Raw genomic sequence first — 21,500 nt, forward strand, 5'->3', positions numbered from 1 at the left:
CCCAAGAAAAAAATATGGTTTACATGTAGACGTGGGATACCCAAATAATTGAGTTAACGAAGTATCCGTTTAATGCATTCTTTCAAGTTGTCGCTTCCAACTGTTTGGTCAAATGTCTAGCTGCGGTCAAAGAATAAGTTTCTTTTAACAGACTGCCAAAATCATGAAACAACATAAGAACTCTTCTGCAACCATGGTTCTTTAACAGTTTAACCCTTAACAGTATTTGAAAGGTCACACCGACCCTTAAAAAGGATTAGAGATCAATCACATTAATTATCTTAAACAAGGATATCTTTGTCAAAGAACTCATAACCTTTTTAGATAAAAAGTTATTATCAGTGGATTGAATGCACCATACATACCTGTTAACTGTTTGATAAAACCTGTCTACCTTAAAAGTCCTTTGAAAGGGTTTCCAAAGAAAAAAAAAATCTTTAGATTACCAAAATCTGTAACCAACCATGCAATCATTTTGATCCGCAGAAGTCTAACAAGATTTAGGAAATATATATCAAATTTGTATTTTTTTTTCCTAAAAATTTCAACTACCAATTTTGTAACTCTATACTCGCAGCTATGGAGTCCATGCATGGTGGGTTTCTGGATCTACCATTTCGAAGTTGACAACTGTTTGAAAAGAGTCTACATGAGCTTTAGAAAAGAAAAAAAAAATTGAGGTATTAATGAGAAGCTTTTAGTAGGTGAAGATGCCACATTTACTGATTTGCATGTTAGCGAAGCTAAGGATGTGGTGCAGTTGAGAGCTCAATCAATGAAAATAATGGTACATTACATTTTTTTTTTTATTTCTTCTTCATCCCTCATTCATATATGGGTCCCTTACTCTCATGTGATCTTGTTCATATCTTTAGCAATGTCGGCAGCTAGCAGCCTCCATTGCCAAACTGTACTCAACACTCATTATATATACACATTACTAGTAACTGATCTAAGTACTCACTCAAAACTGAGACTTTTTTAGAAACCCTATCACTCTATCTTATATTCTTATGTGCCTATAATAAAGTAATGCAGGTTTATTCAGTCTGTAGGCCTGAAACCCTTTTGGGATTCTTGCTGATTTTAGTTTTTTCAGGGAATTTTTGTTATGGTTATGACAAGGTTGTGGAGGTAGTTGGGATTGGAGAATGTGCTGATTGTAAGGACATTAATATCAAGAGCACCCATGCTTTATCAGGTATTCTTTAATTACTCATTGCTGCTAGAGTTACAGTACAAATTAATGTTTTTCTGAATCAAAATGTTATGCAATGGAGGCAAACAATTGGACTTGTAAAATTAAGTGCTAGATGCAAGAAATAGCAAAATTAGTTTCACTTATTTGTCTATTGTAGCATCGTAGTTTCATTTTTTTTTTCTTATTAAAGCATGCATTCCCTTTCAAAATTCCATTTGGTTACTGCATTCTACTTCCAATTTCTTTTCTTATTAGAGCATAGTACTTTGAAAAAGCTATCTACTTATAGCATATAACAATGAAAATTGTTTTATAATAAACAAATTAATGAAAATACGATTTTAACTTCATTTAACCCTTTATTTGATTAGATAAAATGATAGTAAAAGTGTATATATTTGGTTTTGTTCAGGGCTTAAAGTAACGGTTGACTGCAAGCTTGAGAACGGGAAGCTCAAAACAAAAGGCGTGGGAGAGCTCGATGGTGAAGGGAACTTCAAGATCTCTCTTCCTCAAGAGATCTTAAAAGATGGGAAGTTGACAGAAGAATGTTATGCGCAACTTCACAATGCAGCAAATAAACCATGTGCAGTTCATGATGGTTTAGAAGCCACCAAGATCACTTTCCTGTCAAAATCCGAGCAAAAACACACCTTCCAACCTGTCGGAAAACTTAAATTCTCATCAGCTGTGTGCACTTCTAAATTCTTCTGGCCTTATTTTAAGTATCCTCCTCTACCAACACTGCCACCTTTGCCCAAAACGCACCCATGGTTTGGCCACCATTTTCCTCTTCCTCAATTTCCACCAAAGGTTTATCCATCATTCCCATTTCCACCAAACACACCATCACCTACTCCTGTTTATGACCCACCGGTTGTTGAGACTCCCCCTGTTCCAGTATACAATCCTCCTCCGGTTGTTGAACCACCACCAGTTTACAATCCTCCTCCTGTTTACACACCAACACCAAAGCCAGAACCACCAGTAGTCAAGCCTCCTTGTGACCCAAAACCAAAGCCACAGCCACCTGTCTACAAACCTGCTCCCATTCCGGTTTATAAGCCAAAGCCAAAGCCGCCAGTCTACAAGCCTGCTCCCGTCCCAGTTTACAAGCCAAAGCCAAATCCAGAGCCTCCAGTCTACAAGCCTGCTCCCATTCCGGTTTATAAGCCAAAGCCAAAGCCACCAGTCTACAAGCCTTCTCCCATTCCAGTTTACAAACCAAAGCCAAAGCCAGAGCCTCCAGTTTACAAGCCTGCTCCCATTCCAGTTTATAAGCCAAAACCAAAACCGCCTGTTTATAAGCCTGCTCCCGTTCCAGTTTACAAACCAAAGCCAAAGCCACCCGTTTACAAGCCTGCTCCAGTTCCGGTTTACAAGCCAAAGCCAAAGCCGCCAGTCTACAAACCGGCTCCGGTTCCAGTTTACAAGCCAAAACCAGAGCCACCGGTTTACAAGCCTGCTCCGGTTCCGGTTCCAGTTTACAAACCAAAGCCAAAGCCGCCAGTCTACAAACCTTCCCCTGTTCCAGTTTATAAGCCAAAGCCTGAGCCACCGGTCTACAAACCTGCCCCTGTTCCAGTTTACAAGCCAAAGCCGGAGCCACCGGTTGTCAAGCCTCCTTGTGACCCAAAACCAAAACCAGAGCCACCTGTCTACAAGCCTGCTCCCGTTCCTATTTACAAACCTAAGCCAGAGCCGCCAGTCTACAAGCCTTCTCCAGTTCCAGTTTACAAACCGGAGCCAAAACCGCCTGTTTATAATCCTTCTCCTGTTCCAGATTACAATCCAACACCAAAATCACCATTGCCTCCGGTAATAGACCCACCTTCACCAAAGAAACCTTGCCCACCATTTTCTCTCCCAAAGCTTCCTCCTTTGCCCACCATTCCTCCAAAGTATTTCCATCATCACCCCATCCTAGGAAATCATCATCATTTGCCCACCATTCCTCCAAAATATTTTCATCATCCCATTCCTCCCCTACCTCCTAAGTACTCTCATCCTTAATTAAGACTTTGCATGCTATCAACAAACAAATAAAGACTTCATGATTGGAAACAATTTGAGAAGATTATGCATAGAGATTGATAGATCCGGCAAAGCGATTAGGATTTCGTTTGTGCATGAATGTGTATCATGTGAAGATATTCAATGGGGTTTGTAAAGTTTCAAGTTTGCATTTATATTGTATCGATTGAATCAATAATTGTACTTTTTAACTAAAAGAAGTTATTATTTAAAGTTGTGTCTACGAGTGTATTGTAAGCCTTTTTCACGTTAATTTTCAATGCCATTTTTTATTGCTTTTAATTGATTGCTTGCGTAACAATAAGAGTTGTGATATCAAAAGCCATGACATCCGGTAGCAATTTGATCAATAGAGAAGAATTCGAGATGGCCAAAGCTTGAAACTTTCAATTGTGCCTTGAAAATTGGGGAAGAAAGTGTAATATAGCTAATTAGAAGTAATACGTAAACTACCACCAATTACAAATATATACAAAAAAATATATATTATAACACGTGCATTATAACACGTAAAGGGCAAAATCGTAAATAAGTCCTAATATACAATCCAAGTTCAACAAACCCCTCCTACATAAAGGTAACCGCACGATGCTGCCACGTGTCCATACGAACAATTGAGATTCACTTGCTGAGTTGATCTATCGTCACAGTCGACTATATAATTACACCTTATGTTTTTTACTGTGTCTAAAAGTGTAGAAACGCGGTGAAAGTAATTAAGGGCAAAATCAACAATGGCAAATCCTAGGGTTTTCTTCGATATGACCGTCGGCGGTTCACCGGCCGGCAGGATTGTGATGGAGCTGTTCGCTGACACAACTCCAAAAACAGCAGAGAACTTCCGTGCACTCTGCACCGGTGAGAAAGGAACCGGTACTTCCGGCAAAAATCTGCATTACAAAGGATCGTCATTCCACCGTGTGATCCCCAATTTCATGTGCCAGGGCGGTGATTTCACCAGAGGTAACGGCACCGGCGGTGAGTCCATCTATGGTAACAAATTCGCCGACGAGAATTTCAAAAAGAAGCACACCGGTCCGGGAATCCTCTCCATGGCCAATGCCGGTCCGAATACCAACGGATCTCAGTTCTTCATCTGTACGGAGAAAACCGAGTGGCTCGATGGAAAACACGTCGTGTTCGGAGAGGTTGTTGAAGGAATGGACGTAGTAAGGGCGATCGAGAAGGTTGGATCTGGAAGCGGAACCACCTCTAAGCCCGTCGTTATTGCCGATTGTGGTCAACTTTCTTAGATTCATATCTATTTCCTGTTTTTAATTTCTCAATTTTGATTTAATTGTGTCCATCGTATCGACTATCATGGTGGTGTTATCTAGGGTTTTGTACTGGTTGTGTTAAGGGTTTATATCTAAGTTGATGGTTAATGATATGAACTACTTGGTACTAAATAAAATTAAGTTTTCCAATTCCTTTGTTTGACCAGAGATTTTGTACAAATCCTTTGTATTCCATGATGGCTTTCATATATCTAAAAAAAAAAAAAAGTTACCATGACAGAATTACCCTCCCACATGTTCTTGACAATTCCAAATCATCAACACTGCAAATATTCTCGCAACTGAGGCGCAGACTTTGGAGTGGCACGCTTTAAATCAATGTAACCATGTCCTGGTTAGTAATTTGGAGTTAGCTGAGAAGGAGAATGCTAAGTTGAATCGTATGATAGGAGAAGATTGTTCTTCTTGAGCAAAAGAAAGTGGAAGCTGTTTACCAAATGGAGAAGAAGGCTGTAGCAATGATGACAACTGATTCCAAAGAGCTGAATAGTTTCAAAGCCGAGGTTGTGAGTGAGCATTTAGACGCCCTTTAAGTGTATGCGTTATGGGTATCAATTTGCTCGGTATGGGTGTGAAAAAGAATACCGGAGATAGTTGGAAGAAATTTCTGTTCTTCATATGCACAAATTAGGTTATAGGAGAATACATTTATACAAGAGAGTTCTACTAAACTAACAACTAATTAGCCGTAACTATAGGATCTGGAACAACTACAACAATTATCTGCAAATATATGACTTATCTTCTCTTAGAATTGCTCTCGCCAACACTCCCCCTCAAGATGGAAAATGTAAACATTCACAGCTTGCTAAGAGAGCAATGGAATGATCTTCCACACACCGCTTTAGTTAGCATATCCGCTAGCTGGTCACTCGAGGCAACATGTGGAAGTTCTACAGTCTTTCTTTCAAAATGATCCTTTATGAAATGTCTGTCAATCTCAACATGCTTCGTCCTATAATGTTGCACTGGATTGGTTGCAATCTTCACTGCAGCTTCATTATCGCAATACAACTTCATTGGAAATCTTTGTTCAATTCCAAGACCATGCAGAATCCTTTTTATCCAAAGCAACTCACAAATACCATGCACCATCCCTTTAAATTCAGCCTCAACACTGGACCTTGCCACAACCTTTTGTTTCTTACTTCGCCAGGTAGTGAGATTTCCGCCAACAAACGTGAAGTAATCGGATGTAGATTTTCCATCATTTCTATCTCTTGCCCAGTCTGCATCTGAGTAACCAAATACACCACTGCCTTTATTTTTTTCCAAAAAGCAAGCCTTTTCCTGGAGAAGACTTGAGGTACTTCAGAATTCGATACACTGCATTCATATGGTCTTCACTTGGTGATTGCATAAACCGGCTAACTACACTTACTGCATAGGCAATATCCGGTCTTGTATGAGATAAATAAATTAACTTCCCGACTAGCTTTTGGTACCTTTCTTTATTTGCCGGGACTTGTTCTGATGAACTAGAGAGTTTGTGATTTACTTCTATTGGTATGTCTACCGGCTTACAGCTCAACATACCAGTTTCAGTGAGAAGATCCAGAACATATTTTCTCTGACAAATAGAGATTCCATTTTTAGATCTTGCTACTTCGATTCCAAGGAAATACTTTAGTGGCCCGAGGTCCTTAAGCTCAAATTCCTTCTCAAGAAGTGATAGGAGTTTGTTTATTTCATGAGGATCGTTTCCGGTGACTACCATATCATCTACATACACAATTAAGGCTATAATTTTTCCGGTGTTCTTCACAAATAGAGTGTGATCGGCATCACTCTGTTTATACCCTAGTTTCTTCATAAAATTAGAAAAATGTCCAAACCATGCTCGAGGTGACTGTTTCAAACCATACAATGCCTTCTTGAGCTTACACACTATCCCATTATAGTTTATTCCTGGAGGCAAATCCATATAAACTTCATCTTCCAAACACCCATTTAGGAAGGCGTTTTTCACATCAAATTGCTTAAGTGGCCAATCCTCATTTGCTGCGATTGATATTAAAATTCTGATCGTATTCATTTTTGCGATAGGTGCGAATGTATCCCCATAATCAATGCCGTATTTCTGCATATAACCCTTCGCCACAAGTCGTGCTTTATATCGATCTATGTACCCTTTTTCATCCAGCTTTATTGTGAATATAAACCTGCATCCCACCGTCTTCTTTCCCGGAGGGAGTTCCACGAGGTCCCACGTATCATTTCTTTGTAATGCCTCCATTTCGTTGTTCACAATAGTTTTCCACTTGGGGTCTTTCAATGCTTCTTGTATGTTCGTAGGAATAGCGACAGTTGACAATTCCTTCACCATCAGGGCATGTGAGCTTGCTAATTTCTGTTGCGAAACAAAGTTACTGATTGGGTACTTTGACTTTGCTCTCACATCGGGTTCATATTGTTTCTTCGGTACTCCTCTATTGATACGAGGAGGCAATCTTGATGCCCTTTCTGTTTCGGTTTCCTGTACAACATTATCAACAAAAACTTCATTATTGTTATCATTTGTATCTTCTTGTGATGATTCAGGCATGGTGGTGGTTGTAGTATCTTGCACTCCTTCCTCTTCTGTGGTTGTACTATCTTGCACTCTTTCCTCTACTTCTTCGATTAAGTTTTCTCCTGGAGTATCTATCGTGAGCTCATCTACGTCTACCCTTCTTTGATGTGTGTTCGCTTCATCTATACTCTCCCCAGATGCGGAGACACATCTCCAAAGTAGGGTTCAAACTCATGGAATGCAACATTCCGAGTTACATGCACTGTACCAGTCTTGGGATTGTAACATCTATACCCTTTTTTTTTCTGCATATCTAATAAACATACATTTAACAGCTCGTGGTTGAAGTTTACCAATATTTTGGTGAACATACGCACTGCAACCAAACACCCGAGGTTCCAGTTCATTATGTATAAGCAAATTTGTGAGCTCTTGTAACTTTCCTAATGGAGTTTTAAATTCAATAACACTTGATGGTGTTCTATTCATTAGGTAAGCTGCTGATCTAACCGCTTCTCCCCAGAATTTCTGAGGTACTTTCATGTCAAACAAGGAAGCCCTTACAATTTCGAGTATTTGTTTGTTCCTTCTCTCGGCTAAGCCATTTTGCTGCGGTGTTTTTGTGCATGAGGTTTGGTGTCGAATATCTTTACAGAATTGATGCATCCTGTGGTTTATGTATTCGCCTCCGTCATCCGATTGAAGTATTCGGATTTCTTTTTGATAAAAGGTTTTCACTGTATGATGCAATTCTTGAAAGACCTGGAAAACCTCATCTTTAGTATTCATAATAGATACCCAAATCATTCTTGTTCATTCGTCAATAAAAGTAACAAAGTATTGGGCACCATTTGGTGTACGCACTTTTGTGGGCCCCCATACATCAGAGTGGATTACCATAAATGGAATAGAAGATTTATTATCACTAGAACTATATGAGATCTGTTTGCTTTTGGCTAACTCACACACACCACACTTAAACTCATGATCCATTACATTTAACAATAAACCAGGTTTCAACTTCCTAAGATAAGTAAAAGACAAATGCCATAATCTCCTGTGCCATAACCATGCCATGGGTTTATTTGCTTGCTTCACTTCGGTATTCAAGGCTTGACTTTCATGATTCTCTTCAAGGTAGTACAATCGTCCACGTCTAGTACCAAAACCAAGAATCCGATGAGTCACTATATCCTGAAATACACATTCATTTGGCCAAAAAATCATGTAACAATTCAAAGCTTCTGTAATCTGTCTAACTGATAATAAATTCGAGGATAGGGATGGAACCACAAGAACTTTATCGAGATCCATAGACCTTGTCAATCTAACTGGACCTTCACCAGTTACCTGTGCCACATCACCATTTGCAGTGTGTATTTTTTGTTGTTTTGGAACATGTGAAGTGGCTAACTTAGACAAATCGTTAACCATGTGATCAGTGGCCCTATATCTATAATCCAAGTATCATTCATTGTAAAATTATGTGGGTACATACCAGTGGATGTGTGAGCAGTAACTGGGATATTCGTTTCATTGGCAGGGGCTGTAGTGGCTATTGTGGCTTGACTGATTTTCTTCCTTGGCTTCTTTGTAAAGTCCCACCAATCTGGGTAATCGATAATCTCGTAGCATTTGAGTTTAGAATGTCCATCTTCGCCACAGTGGGTACACGAAAATGTGTTTTTGTTGTTTGAGGTTCTTCCTTTTTAGGCCGATTTTGAGTAGCCAAATGAACCATACCATCAGGCTCAGGTACCTTTTCTTCCATAGTTTGTCTTTGATTTCGATCCTTTCGTATGTAGGCGTAACATGCTTCCAAACTTAATGGTGGATCCTTCCTCAATACTTCACTTTGTGCCTGGTTGAATTCTGAGTCCAATCCTGCCAGAAAAATATGGACCCTGAATCATGACATGGCTTTGTTTGCAGAGACAGCTTCATCCACGGTATCTTTTTGAGTAGTTAAACGAGCATCAATTTCTTGAAATATGCTTATGAGTTCGTTGTAGTATGTTGCCAGGGGACGTCCATTTTGTCGGGTGTTGAATGATTTCCTGTTCAATTCAAACAATTGGGTTTCATCAGACCCATCGTAAAAAGTTTGGGATACAGCTTCCCAAATTTCTGCTGCAGTCTGGAGGCGTATGAACCAGTGAATGAGCGACGGGGACATCGAATCAATCAACCAACCAACTTTTGACTTTGTTACTTTCGATCAGCCAGGTTTCAATCTCCTTCTCTCCTTCTATGGGTTTCGTTGTTTTGCCCGTGATGTAGCCAGACTTGTTTCGAGCTTCAATTCTCATCTCCATTAATTGCGACCATAGGTGACAGTTCGAGTCATCGAGAATAACTCCTCCAGTGGGAAACGGTGCATCAGTGTGAATGATGACTTGAGGAGGGTTTGAAGTTCCTGCTTTGTCATTCATGTTCTACGAATTCGGTATGGTTAGGAGGGTTTCAATAGATTGTACGAATGGATTAGGTATGCTCTGATACCATGTGAAAAAGAATACCAGAGATAGTTGGAAGAAATTCCGTTCTTCATATGCACAAATTAGGTTATAGGAGAATACATTTATACAAGAGATTTCTACTAAGCTAACAACTAATTAGCCGTAGCTATAGGATCTGGAACAACTACAACAATTATCTGCAAATGTATGACTTATCTTCTCCTAGAATTGCTCTCGCCAACAATGGGCTCACCTGGACCGCCATTACGGCATCCTAACAGGGAACCCCTTTCTCGTTTCATCTCGTTAAGGCAGTTTTCATGCCTGTTATGACGTCTTGAAACAGCGAAAAATGTATACGTTGGGTATGTGACTGTTGCAAACGGTCAAAATTTAAAATAAAAAAAATTAAAAATTTACCCTTTTAACTTTATATAAATACTCATTTTAATTTAATTTTTTTTTATTATTCATCTCTTTCTCTTTATATTTTATACTTTCTTAATCAAAACATGGAGCAAAACCCAAACGTCCCCTTCCATCATCAAACCCAAACACACAACCAAACACAACCTCGTCTCTCGGATTTGCGGGTTACGAAAATTATTTAAACTATTTATCGTATCAAGGATCACCACAAATCTTATACTAAGGCGCCGCTTCAATCCCGCTTCATCACAACTGCAATTTCCCAACTCACCTTGCCTTCAACAAAATCTAGTTGATCAAAACCCAAATTTACAACAAAACCTTTTCCCTACTTTTGCTTCGATGCAACAAACAACCACCCAACTACCATCTACAAGCGGGAGGTAGCAGGAGAGGGAAAAGGAAAGAAAAAACGAAAGAAAAATCGATAGCGGTTGAAACGGAAAATGCAGACGTTCCACAATGGTGGACACCGGAGGAGGAATATACTTTGACGGTGGCATGCTGTACTACTTCAAAAGATGAACTCTGCAGAAATGGAATGAGGAAATGAGCTTATTGGGGGGGGGGGTGCGCGACAAGTTTCGCGCTAATTTGAAGAAAAATATGTATCGCAACAATGACATGTTGAGCAACAAATGGAGTCAAATAACTAAACGGTGCAACAAATTCAACGGTATTTATAACCGGCTTGAGCGCAACAGTAAAGCGGAACCAACGACTCTGATTTGTTCAAATCTGCAAAAGAACAATATCGGGTCGAAATAGGTAGAACTGACAATCTGTGTTTGCGTGTCGTGTATTCGTGTCAGACACGAATTTACACGACACAAATTTGGTAAACACGAACACGACACGACACGAATTATAAAACGTGTTTGGGGTGTCAAACACGAACACGACACGTAAAAAATCCTTGTGACACGTGACACGACATGAATAGACACGTTTTTTAACCGTGTTACACGAATACACGAATAAACATGATTTTAATGTCATTTTAGCTAGGATGACAATAACATGCAAATAAACATGATTTTATGTTTTACGTAATCGGTCCCTATTATTTTATACATATAAAATTTAACCCTAAAATATATATATATATGTGTTTATACGTGTTTGTATGTGTCACGTGTCAACACGAATTTTATCGTGTCTTATACTTGTCTAAACAGGTAAATTCGTGTTTGACACGTGTAAGACACGAACACGAATTTAAAATACGTGTCAGACACGAATAGACACGAAACACGAATTTCTAAAACACATACACGGAAAACTCGTATCGTGTAAATCGTGTCGTGTATGAAATTGCCAGGTCTAGAAATAGGACATGTTTTCGAGTTTGAAAAATCATGGGAGTTGTTGAGGGCGGATCCCAAGTGGAATAAAACGCCTACATCGTCGAAGGTTCAATCCAAAAGGTCTCGCAATTCGAGCTCGGTTGACGTGTCGGACGCACGGACTCACATCGACCTAAACGTCGACACCGATGAGATCTCGGATGATACCGGGGAGATATCCCCACCACGACGACTGCTCGGACGCGACAAAGTGAGGCGCGCTGCAAGGCATGCGGAGGAGGTTGAGGCGAAAGCAAAAGAGGCGGCGAAAATGAGAGCGAAATTCGACGAGCACAATTTATTAATAAAAGAAAAAAATGACTTGAAACGTCGTCATTTGGAGTTCCTAGAAAAGCAGACACGGGAGAAGCATAAGCAAAAAAGAGAGAACTAACGACACATCAGTTGTCAATTCTTCAGACGAACGAGGAGAGTTTGGCGCCTAAGGATCTAGCGGTTCTACAAGCAATGAATGAACAAATTATAAAGACGTATTTGAGTTAATTAGGATTTTAGGAGTCATTTGAATGGTATTTTAGGAGTATTGTTGAATTAGTAGTATTGTTGTGTGGTTTTAGGAGTAATTTGAATGATATTTTAGTTATGATTTTAGGTTTAAAATTATGTTTTTTTTCTTAAATTGCAATCGTAATTTTAGATTTTAAATATTATGTCCTTTTTTTTTTTTTTTTTAATTTTATGTTTTATAAATTCATTTTAGTGATTAAAAAAACGTAAAAAGTAAAAAAAAAACAAACAAGGAAAAAAAAACCAAATTCGAAAAAAAAAATAAAACATATTTATTCTCAAAAAGTTGGTGTTATAACAAGCAAACCATTTCCCAACTTGGTGTTATAACAACATTTGCTTATGTGACATGTGAGGTGACACAACTTGGTGTTGCATCTTGTTGTCCACACCCAATGCTCTAAAATAAACAATTGTTGGAACACGCCTCCGTTGATGTGGAATGGCTGGTGCGTGAGGGAATTCGTAGGCCCTTAATACATCTTCGTTCTTTCTAAATACAACTATGTAAGACATCTCCAACCCACCCACAAACTCATATTTTCCCCTATTATGTTATATACTAATTTATATTACTTAATCATAAATATAGAGTTTAATATTTTTTTATCGAATTCATATAAAAAAATTAAATATATTAACGACTTGAAACACGGTAAAATAATTTATAAAATATAGTAATCAAATAGGATCGTGATCTATATATATATATATATATATATATATATATATATATATATATATATATATAATCTTATTCATTTAATAACTATTTATAATAAAGTAATAACTAATTTAAATTTATTATATATAAACATTTTATTTATGATAATATAACTTGTAATATTTTTGTAATGAAAAAATATGATATATATATATATATATATATATATATATATATATATATATATATATATATATATATATATATATATATATGTTAAAATCTAATTAGTAGATGAGTGTATTAGACAATATATATAAGTTATAAAAATGTAATATTCTAGAAATATACTTTTTGAGGTAAAAAATAGGATAGAAAATGGAGTAGGGTTGGAGATAAAAGACTATACCTTATTTTTTACTCAATTTATGGGGGAAAATATAGATGGGTTAGAGATGATCTAACTGTAAAGGTGTAGTGTGCATGCATGCATCGAGTATGGTCTTTACAAGGGTTGTCTAGAAATGAAGAGTAAGTACATGTTTGATGTCCCTACAACAAATTGGTTTGCATCTCTAGTTGTCGAAATTTTTTCATTTTTAAGAGATTTGAAATATGGTGTTGTTGGTGTAAGAAATTGTTCGTGTTATGGGTCAAGTCACCGGTGAGGTAAGTAGTACTGATTGAAGTGAGTTGAGTACTTGTTTTATCTTTTAAACAAGTTAGATCTACCTTTTCTTTTTACAAGTATGATAACCAAGAAATTTTTTTACTTTATTTTTTTCTTATTTTTTATTATTTTTTTATTCTAAGTGTCACATTACTACAAGTTCAGTTTTTATGGAATTATAAAATTTTTATGAAAGAACAGCATCAAACACATATACACACAAAAATAATAAAATAAAATAACATCAATCAATATGTAAGAAGGAAAAACATCAAGCACCGTAACTACTAGCCATCAAAACAATTCGGTAGAAATTCAACTAGGAACTGGGGCATCAAGAAGGGAGGATAAAACCAGGTAGACACTACTCCATCTGAAATCACTATCCAGTGATTGATCCCATCAAGTAATTTTTATGGTTTCATATGATTGGCATCTCTTTTAAACATTTTGTTAAACATTACGTGGAATAACTACTGAATTTGAGACTTTTTAACGGTTTTATACTAGCTTTATGATTTTTTTATCTAGTTACAAGATACATTATGGTTAATATTTTAACAAGGATTTTACTATGGTGGTTTTTATGTGGATTTGGGATTAAATGTGACACCCGTTTATGGCATGCGTCTATTCATTTAGTTTTCATAATTTTATTTTTGGGCGGCTACAACGTGGTGAGGCTTCACCATGGCGTGGCGTTATTTCTCTTGACCACGAATTTAAATGACCCGCCACGGCGTGACAATGGGTGGCACGGCGTGACAACCGATTTTGGAAAAACCCTAATCCCAGGGCTTTAGGCCCTATATAAAGGACATTTTTGTGGAAATGGAACTTCCCTAACTAGGGTTTCCAGGCCAGCTTTCGCGCACCGACTAATCCCCCGCTGCTAACATGAGGCTTTGCCTCATGCCCTGGAGTCACTTCAAGTAAACCTCAATGGCCACAAGGGCTAAGTAGTGTCAGTATTTGAACATGAGTCAATAGGTTATCCATCATATCTTCCATATGTCTTACCAAGTCACCATAACCCAAGTGGTTTCATGATCTTTTAGCCTCCATCACCCTCTCAAGATCAGAAACCCTAACCCTAGCCTCCCTTGTGTGACATTGAACTTTTTGTGGTGTTTGGTTTCATTTTGAAGGAAGAAGAAGGTGCTAGCCCAAAGATCAAGCAACAACTCCTCCCCCATCCTTGAAATTACTCTCTAGACCATTGGTAAGTCCTCAAGTTTCCATCTTGATAATTCTTTGGTTGTAGATCTAGCTTATTTAGCTTATTTTGGTCCATAAGTGATGTTTGGTTGGATTGATGTGATAAAGATCGCAACTTTATACTCTCCCGAGTCCCATGAGCAATATAACTTGTAGATCGAGACTTTGGTTGGGATTCTTAGCCTTGAATGGGTTTTGGTCACATTTTGTAACGCCTGTTCCAGGTATCATTTAATTTTCAAGTTTTTAGGGTTTTGTACTGGGACTCGACGAGTTGGGGAGCCCAAATCGTCGAGTGGAGATCGATATTGGACGTGGGACTTAGGGTCTACTTGACGAGTTGGAAATCCCCAACTCGACGAGTAGACACTGTAAAGGAAAACCCTAATTTTCAGGGGTTTGTACCTTATTTAAGGAACTTATGGGTCATTTGTGGCCTCCCTCATTGTCCTAACTGTCCAGAGAGAAACCCTAGCTACGCTTTGTGCCTTCTTGAGTGTGTGTGAGCTTTGGAGAGTGAATCTTGAGCTTTTTGGAAGGAAACTTGAAGATTGAAGAGATTGAAGTGAGGAGAGGGCTTTAGATCCGGCATCTACCTGGTGTTAGCATCCATTTAGAGGTAAAAACTTGCTACCTTGATCTCTATTTGCTTAGATCTCATCTTATGAAAGTATATGGTCACTTTTGGTGCCAAATGGTGTCATACTCGGATTTGGACTTGTCATGAGGATATGGTTCCAAATCTAGACACCTCTAGGTCTTCATGGACATAAAGTTGTGCCCTTTACCTAGTCTAGGCCCTCTTCCATGCCCTAGGCCCTCTTCCATGCCCTAAACATTGTATGAACCTTAGTTTTAGTGCTTCATCCTTTTGAGGCCTTGCATGCACATCAAGTTTGCAAATTTACATGGTATTTTAGTCTTAAGGGACTGGATCCGTAGTTTGGAGGTTTGGATTCGACTGGAAGGACTGATTATGTTAAGACAAAGGAAAACTCGACGAGTTGCCCTGGCGACGTGACGAGTTGGAGCGGGTTTTCCCGTTTTCGGTCTGCAGAGTCAATTCGACGAGTTGATAAGATGTAACGCCCGCAAATCCGGGCTACTCAATTTAGAGGAAATACGGGTCGAAAACGACTTTTCGACAAAAGATTATTTAGAATAAATAATCTTAACCAAGTTGTAGAATATGTCACAAGGTTTCTGTACATATAAAGAACGCCGAAATCCGAGTTATAACGAAGAAGTTATGACCCGTCGTAGTTTCACGTCGGAACCGGCACGATACCGGGAAGCGTAAATAGTGAATTTATGATAGAGAGAGATTTAGCCTTAGCAATCTAAACGAAAGTCGTAGAATATGTTAAGCTAAGAACATCGATTAAAAGAACGCCCAAATCTGACTTCGTATGAAGAAGTTATGATTTTTCGAAGTTTCGGATTAGCAGTGTACAACCCGAAATTTGAATATTAGATCGAGCGATTTTTAGCCGACACGACCTAAACGAGAATCGAAGATATCGTTAAGAGTAGCGTAACGAGAAAAAGATGGGCGAAAACGGACGTCGGATGAAGAAGTTATGAGGATTTAACGGACCAATCCTGTCCCGGCCCGTTAATAATATAAAATTTAAAATTGAGTCAAAATTAGCCGACGAAGTCTAAACGAAAGATGTAGAGTACGTTCCCGCCTTCGCATGGATATAAAGAACGTCGAAAACGGAGCTCGTATGCGAAAGTCACGAATTTTTAAAGTTGAAGCATGAAATTGCGAAGTCTGTTGCAAATCCGTTGACGTGGCTTAATCCTGACCGTCGCTTGCTGATCATGGCTCGCTTCGGATGGCCGACACGTCGTCCTCGCATACGCCCCGCGTCTCCAATTAAGTTCCAGTTTTCGATAAAATTCGCTGTAAGTGTGCTACGCTTACGCAATTTTTTATATAGCTTTCAAATAATTATAGGAATGTTATTAGGTCCTTAAAATAATTATTTGAGCTATTATTATAAGTTATATTGAGTGTTATTAACGCTTAATAATAGTTAGACTAATTAAATTGTCGCGGTTATCGTTAGACTAAACCCTAGTGGTATTCGTACTAGGTTTTATCGAAGGAAAATCGTTTTGAGAGCATCGAAGCACTGTCCGAGTACTGAGTCATCACCTTTCAAGTGAGTGCATAGTTACTTTTAGCTTACACATAGATATGAATTATTTTATATAAATTACGTGCTGTGTGTGTATATTATCTGTATACTTGCTATCTATGCTGGATGAATGTTTTATACATGTTTTCAATGATTTAAACTGTATATGTATTTTATATCTACAAAATGTGTTGGGTAAAACATGGGTAGATGTAATAGTTGCTGTGTGACAAAATAAAATAATGAGAGGCCTCGTTATAGATGTTCTTGATGATCTAGTCATCTAGCGGAGTATAGATGACGACCACGGACTATTCTAGACAGTCCAGTGGAACACTAGCAGGCTCGCAACCTGTAGGTGTTTATTCGAACTGTGTGTTTATTTGAACTGTATGAACTGTGTGCTCACCAGGTGTACTCCATCCCCCATATGGTTGCCTTTAGGACTTTCATTGCCAAGGAATCCCCTTAGCAGTAGTGTCCATCCCAATGATAGTCCTTAGACTAGGTCCCTTGTGTTAGATGTTTTAGGGACGTAATGTGAGGATAACGAGAATGGGTAATTGGGTTGATTGTTTGAGGTTTAAAAATAATAATTATATTATTGTGGGTTGAAAACCCTATGTGCTCACCAGGTTTCCCAACCTGAACCTGACCCACTCAGTTTATTTATATCACAGGTGTTGATATGAAGTGACATTACACTAAGAGATTTAAAGAGATGTAGATCACTAGTATAAATAATTGTAAGTTCTGTTATGCTTATATATATATATATATATATATATATATATATATATATATATATATAAACTTACAATAGTGGTAAGGACCTTTTTTCTGGCTTGTCTAAAGTATTTTAAGATATTTAAATGCTCGGGACCAACCTTTTTGTTCGGTTTTCATACTATCCAATGTTTCATGATTGTTTTTTAATCTACTTTACGTGTGATGATGCCTAATAGGTATATGTATGAAATGCTTAGGAGAAGATGTCATGGAACATGGGCTGAGTATTGTCTTCGCTTGAGGAGGAATGTGTAGGCAATGAAGTGTACGTGAAGCCGATTAAGGAAAATGACAACGTTGACAAGAGAAGCGAAACTGCAAACCAAAAGAAGTTAAAGTCGGGATGGTCAAAGGAGATGATTGTGGAAAAGGATAGGGAGCAAAGGAAATTAATGACGATTAGAATAACAACTCTCTTATCTAATTTCATTTTCTCTAATGCAATTAAAATTTATTTTGTTGGTTAATTAATGAATGCGTGAATAAAACTTGTGGCTGTAGTTTAGTGGTAAGAATTCCACGTTGTGGCCGTGGAGACCTGGGCTCGAATCCCAGCAGCCACATATATCACCTATACAAATCTTTTTTCAGCCGTCAGCCGTTAAAAAAAAACAGGGGCACTTCATGAAATGAAATGCATGTAATACACACATCTGTTGATAGGTATTTAGAAGAAATGTGGTCGAATGGTTTTGTGGGAGTCAAATTAATTGATCTTGGTTCATTTACAGGTTACATTGATTACTGGAACGTTCTTTTCAAACAAAAAATGTTTAAACATTATATAAAATCTAAATGCAAAGAATTTACAATATAGTTATATCATTTTACCAATATGTGTTTCATATTTTCTTAATAGTCTAAAATGACAAACTTATTAGTTTTCACTACTCTATATAAATCTTAAATAATATGATATAAAATATTAAGCTAGTTAAATGATTAAAAGTTGTATCACATGGATGGCTATTTTAATATAATTAAGTTTTATGTTATCATATTTTGCTTGGTCACAAATTTTAAGTATTGTTATTAGTTTCTTTAACAGACGAGCATGTTAAATTGTTTGTTGTTTGAATAAAAAACAAGATCAACCTCTTGTAAGAAAATGAGTTTATTATATTTATAAATGAAACACACAAATAATAATAATAATAATAATAATAATAATAATAATAATAATAAATCTTTCTTATGTAAGTTTATTTAAGTTGGAACAAGTGTGCAACAAAATAAAAGAAAAAACGGAACAATGGAAATTGCTTGACTACTAAACTTTTACTAATAAACGAGACCACTAAATTCTTGATCTGAAACTTGTACCCTATTTATACCGGACATAATTGAATCCTAAACAAACACAAAAACTAAAACAAGTCCATATTAAGTTTCCTAAAATAAAACAAACTTTCTTTTAACCGATTAATCCAACAATTACCCCCTTAATCGGTTAAGCCACTCGTTTAAAACATTGTCGATTCCTCTTCGATTAGATCCGCTTCTTCCTTTTTCCATTTAGGATACTCGTTTTTATAGTGACAAAGCTTACCACATTTGTAACATCTAACGTGACTTTTTATCCCAGACACGTTCATTACCATCTCGACTTCTCCCGGACCCCCGACCTCTTCCCCGGTCACGTCCAAAGTCATCCCAATTTGAACGTCCATTGCCACAATGCTTACAAACATGTGATTTTTCCTCACTAGCCAACAATAACCCACTTTGAGTGTCCTCCACTTTCTCGGTTCCTCTTATACGCTCCTCGCATGCCTTCAATTTACCAACCGCTTCATTGAATAACATTGAATCCAACTCGAAACATTGCTCTGTTGAAGCCACGATTTGAAGAAACGACTTAGACATTGAATCTAGTAACCTTTTTACCAAATCACCTTCTTCAAGCTCATATCCAAGACTCCTTGCTTTTGAAGCTAAACCGGATAATTTTGTCACAAAATCATCGACTGTTTCACCGTCCTTCATGCGCAAACTTTCAAGCTCTCTCTTTAACGTTGCAAACCGAGCCATTCTCACCGGATCCACTCCCAAATACCGTGTTTTCAGCCCATCCCACACTTTCTTTGGTTCGGTGTAACTCGCCATTTGCAATATCATGTCTTCGGGTATCGCTTGAAACAAAAAAGAAAGAGCTTGTTTTGACTTTTTTTGATCCGATGTTTCACCCGCCTTTGGTTCGACCGTCTCCCATATGTCGTGTGCATCCATAATCGACTTGACTTTGACCGCCCACACCGGATAATTCGTTGGAGTCAAAACCGGAACTTGATACGTCATCGAACCTCCTTCTTTAACCAACGACATCTTTTTCTTCTTAACCCCGACTTCTTTAATCAATCTTGTTCCGAGAGCACTCTTCCACCGGACAACAAGACAAAGTCACGACCACCTTTACCGTCTTCCGTCACCCGCTTTGACGTCTTCCCGTTCGTTTACTCCGCGCCTCCAGTTAGTCTCTCCCAAACCCGATTAAAAGAAACCGGGTTGCTTCTAATCAACCTCGAATCACACCCCCTTCAACGAAACCGCTCTGATACCAAGTGTAAGTTTTATTTAAGTTGGAATAGGTGTGCAACAAAATAGAAGAAAAAATGGAACAATGGAAATTGCCTGACTACTAAACTTTTACTAATAAACGATACCACTAAATTCTTGATCTGAAACTTGTACCCTATTTATACTAGACATAATTGAATCCTAAGCAAACACAAAAACTAAAACAAGTCCATATCAAGTTTCCTAAAATAAAACAAACTTTCTTTTAACCGATTAATCCAACATCTTATTGCCACCATTGACATGCCCAATCCAGTCAACCCATGTGCTTATGTTCAAAATGGACAATAGAGACTATCTGTATTTTATGGCCATATTAAGAAGCCAAAATCCAACTTCAGGAGCATCGGAGTTTGTTACTTATCATTTTTGTGATTCTTTTTCTTTAATTTGTGGGTAGGCTCAGATTTAATCCGGACAAAAATTATGCATGGGAGGCAACAACATGTAGTGGTGCACAAGACAACGGGGTTACACATCCAATACAACTAAATCCAAGAAACGCCATACATAACTTCTTATCATACCATCCTCCTTTCATTTTATTCACTTATAATCATTATACTTTGAAAAATATATTTTTAGAGCAATGTAAAACAATCCCAACTAAATGAAAATTAGACAAATTTCTTTAGTTTCTATCACTAATAGAAATGTATTTTCTTTTCCTTACTGGCAACAATGTACTTTCGGTTCATTACATAGATTACTCTTAGTATTGCCCTTTCATGTTTTATACATATGAAAAAGGACACATGGAAAAAGTTGTAAGAACCAGAACAAAAAAAAATCAAATCATTACTTTTGTTTAATTTGTAGAGTGTGATATTGTGAGAGAAAAAGAAAACTAGTCATTTTGTTGAAAACTAAGAGTATTGGGTGTGGGCAACAAGGTGCAATACCAAGTTGTGTTACCTCACATGTCATATAAGCAAATGTTTTTATAACACCAAGTGAGGAAATGGACAACAAGATGCAACAAGATGTAACACCAACTTTTTGAAAATAAATATTTTTATTTTTGTATTTTTTTTTACTATTTCGTTTTTTTTACCTTTTTTTGTTTTTGTTTTTTTTTTTGTTTTTGTGTTTTTTTAATAACTAATATATTTTTTTTATAAAACATATGATTTTAAAAACAAAAAAAAAAAGACATAATATTTAAAATCTAAAATCCGATTACAATTAAAAAAACATAATTTTAAACCTAAATTAATAACTAAAATACCATTGAAATCACTACTAAATACCACACACAAATCCTAATTAACCCAAATATTTTTTCCTAATTTGTTCCTTCATTGCTTGTAGCACCGCTAGATCAGCAGGCGCTAAACCCTCCTCTTTTGTCCGAAGAATTGACAACTGTTGTGTCATTAGTTCCCTCTCTTTTTGCTCATGCTTCTTCCGTGCCTGCCTTTCCAGGAATTCCAAATGACGACGCTTCAACTCATTTTTTTCTTTTATTAATAAATTATGTTCGTCGAATTTCGCTCTCATTTCCGCCGCATCTTTTGCTCTCGTCTCCACCTCCTCCGCATGTCTTGCAGCGCGCCTCGCTTTGTCGCGTCCGGGCGGTCATCGTGGTGGGGATATCTCTTGGATATCATCCGGGATCTCATCGTCAT

General features: G+C 37.5%; 3 protein-coding genes and 1 non-coding gene across 4 annotated transcripts; 3 read left to right on the top strand and 1 right to left on the bottom strand.

Moving 5' to 3' along the window:
* Positions 1 to 904: 904 nt before the first annotated feature.
* On the top strand, positions 905 to 3,448 carry LOC145092440 (uncharacterized). The gene is made up of 2 exons (XM_079030376.1): positions 905 to 1,201; positions 1,614 to 3,448. Exons 1-2 carry the CDS (start codon positions 1,033 to 1,035, stop codon positions 3,212 to 3,214), a joined length of 1,770 nt encoding a protein of 589 aa, XP_078886502.1. The 5' UTR covers positions 905 to 1,032; the 3' UTR covers positions 3,215 to 3,448.
* A 455-nt stretch (positions 3,449 to 3,903) lies between these two features.
* Positions 3,904 to 4,662, top strand: LOC145092441 (peptidyl-prolyl cis-trans isomerase-like). Its single transcript, XM_079030377.1, has one exon. It carries the CDS (start codon positions 3,970 to 3,972, stop codon positions 4,486 to 4,488), a length of 519 nt encoding a protein of 172 aa, XP_078886503.1. The 5' UTR covers positions 3,904 to 3,969; the 3' UTR covers positions 4,489 to 4,662.
* Positions 4,663 to 17,786: 13,124 nt separating this feature from the next.
* TRNAH-GUG (transfer RNA histidin (anticodon GUG)) lies at positions 17,787 to 17,858 on the top strand. Its single transcript has one exon. It is a non-coding gene; the product is annotated as a tRNA-His (tRNA).
* A 1,000-nt stretch (positions 17,859 to 18,858) lies between these two features.
* LOC145095321 (uncharacterized) lies at positions 18,859 to 19,620 on the bottom strand. Its single transcript, XM_079033223.1, has one exon. It carries the CDS (start codon positions 19,618 to 19,620, stop codon positions 18,859 to 18,861), a length of 762 nt encoding a protein of 253 aa, XP_078889349.1.
* Between the last annotated feature and the right edge of the window lie 1,880 nt (positions 19,621 to 21,500).

This window comes from Lactuca serriola, chromosome 3, assembly GCF_051521515.1.
Source record: "Lactuca serriola cultivar US96UC23 chromosome 3, Lser_US96UC23_V15, whole genome shotgun sequence".
NCBI classification, from domain to species: domain Eukaryota; kingdom Viridiplantae; phylum Streptophyta; class Magnoliopsida; order Asterales; family Asteraceae; genus Lactuca; species Lactuca serriola.

Coding starts and splice junctions, on each gene's coding strand:
- LOC145092441 (XM_079030377.1), top strand. CDS start 3,970: ATGGCAAATCCTAGGGTTTTCTTCGATATGACCGTCGGCGGTTCACCG.
- LOC145092440 (XM_079030376.1), top strand. CDS start 1,033: ATGCAGGTTTATTCAGTCTGTAGGCCTGAAACCCTTTTGGGATTCTTG. Junction 1,202..1,613: donor GAGCACCCATGCTTTATCAG/GTATTCTTTAAT, acceptor GGTTTTGTTCAG/GGCTTAAAGTAACGGTTGAC.
- LOC145095321 (XM_079033223.1), bottom strand. CDS start 19,620: ATGTCGTTGGTTAAAGAAGGAGGTTCGATGACGTATCAAGTTCCGGTT.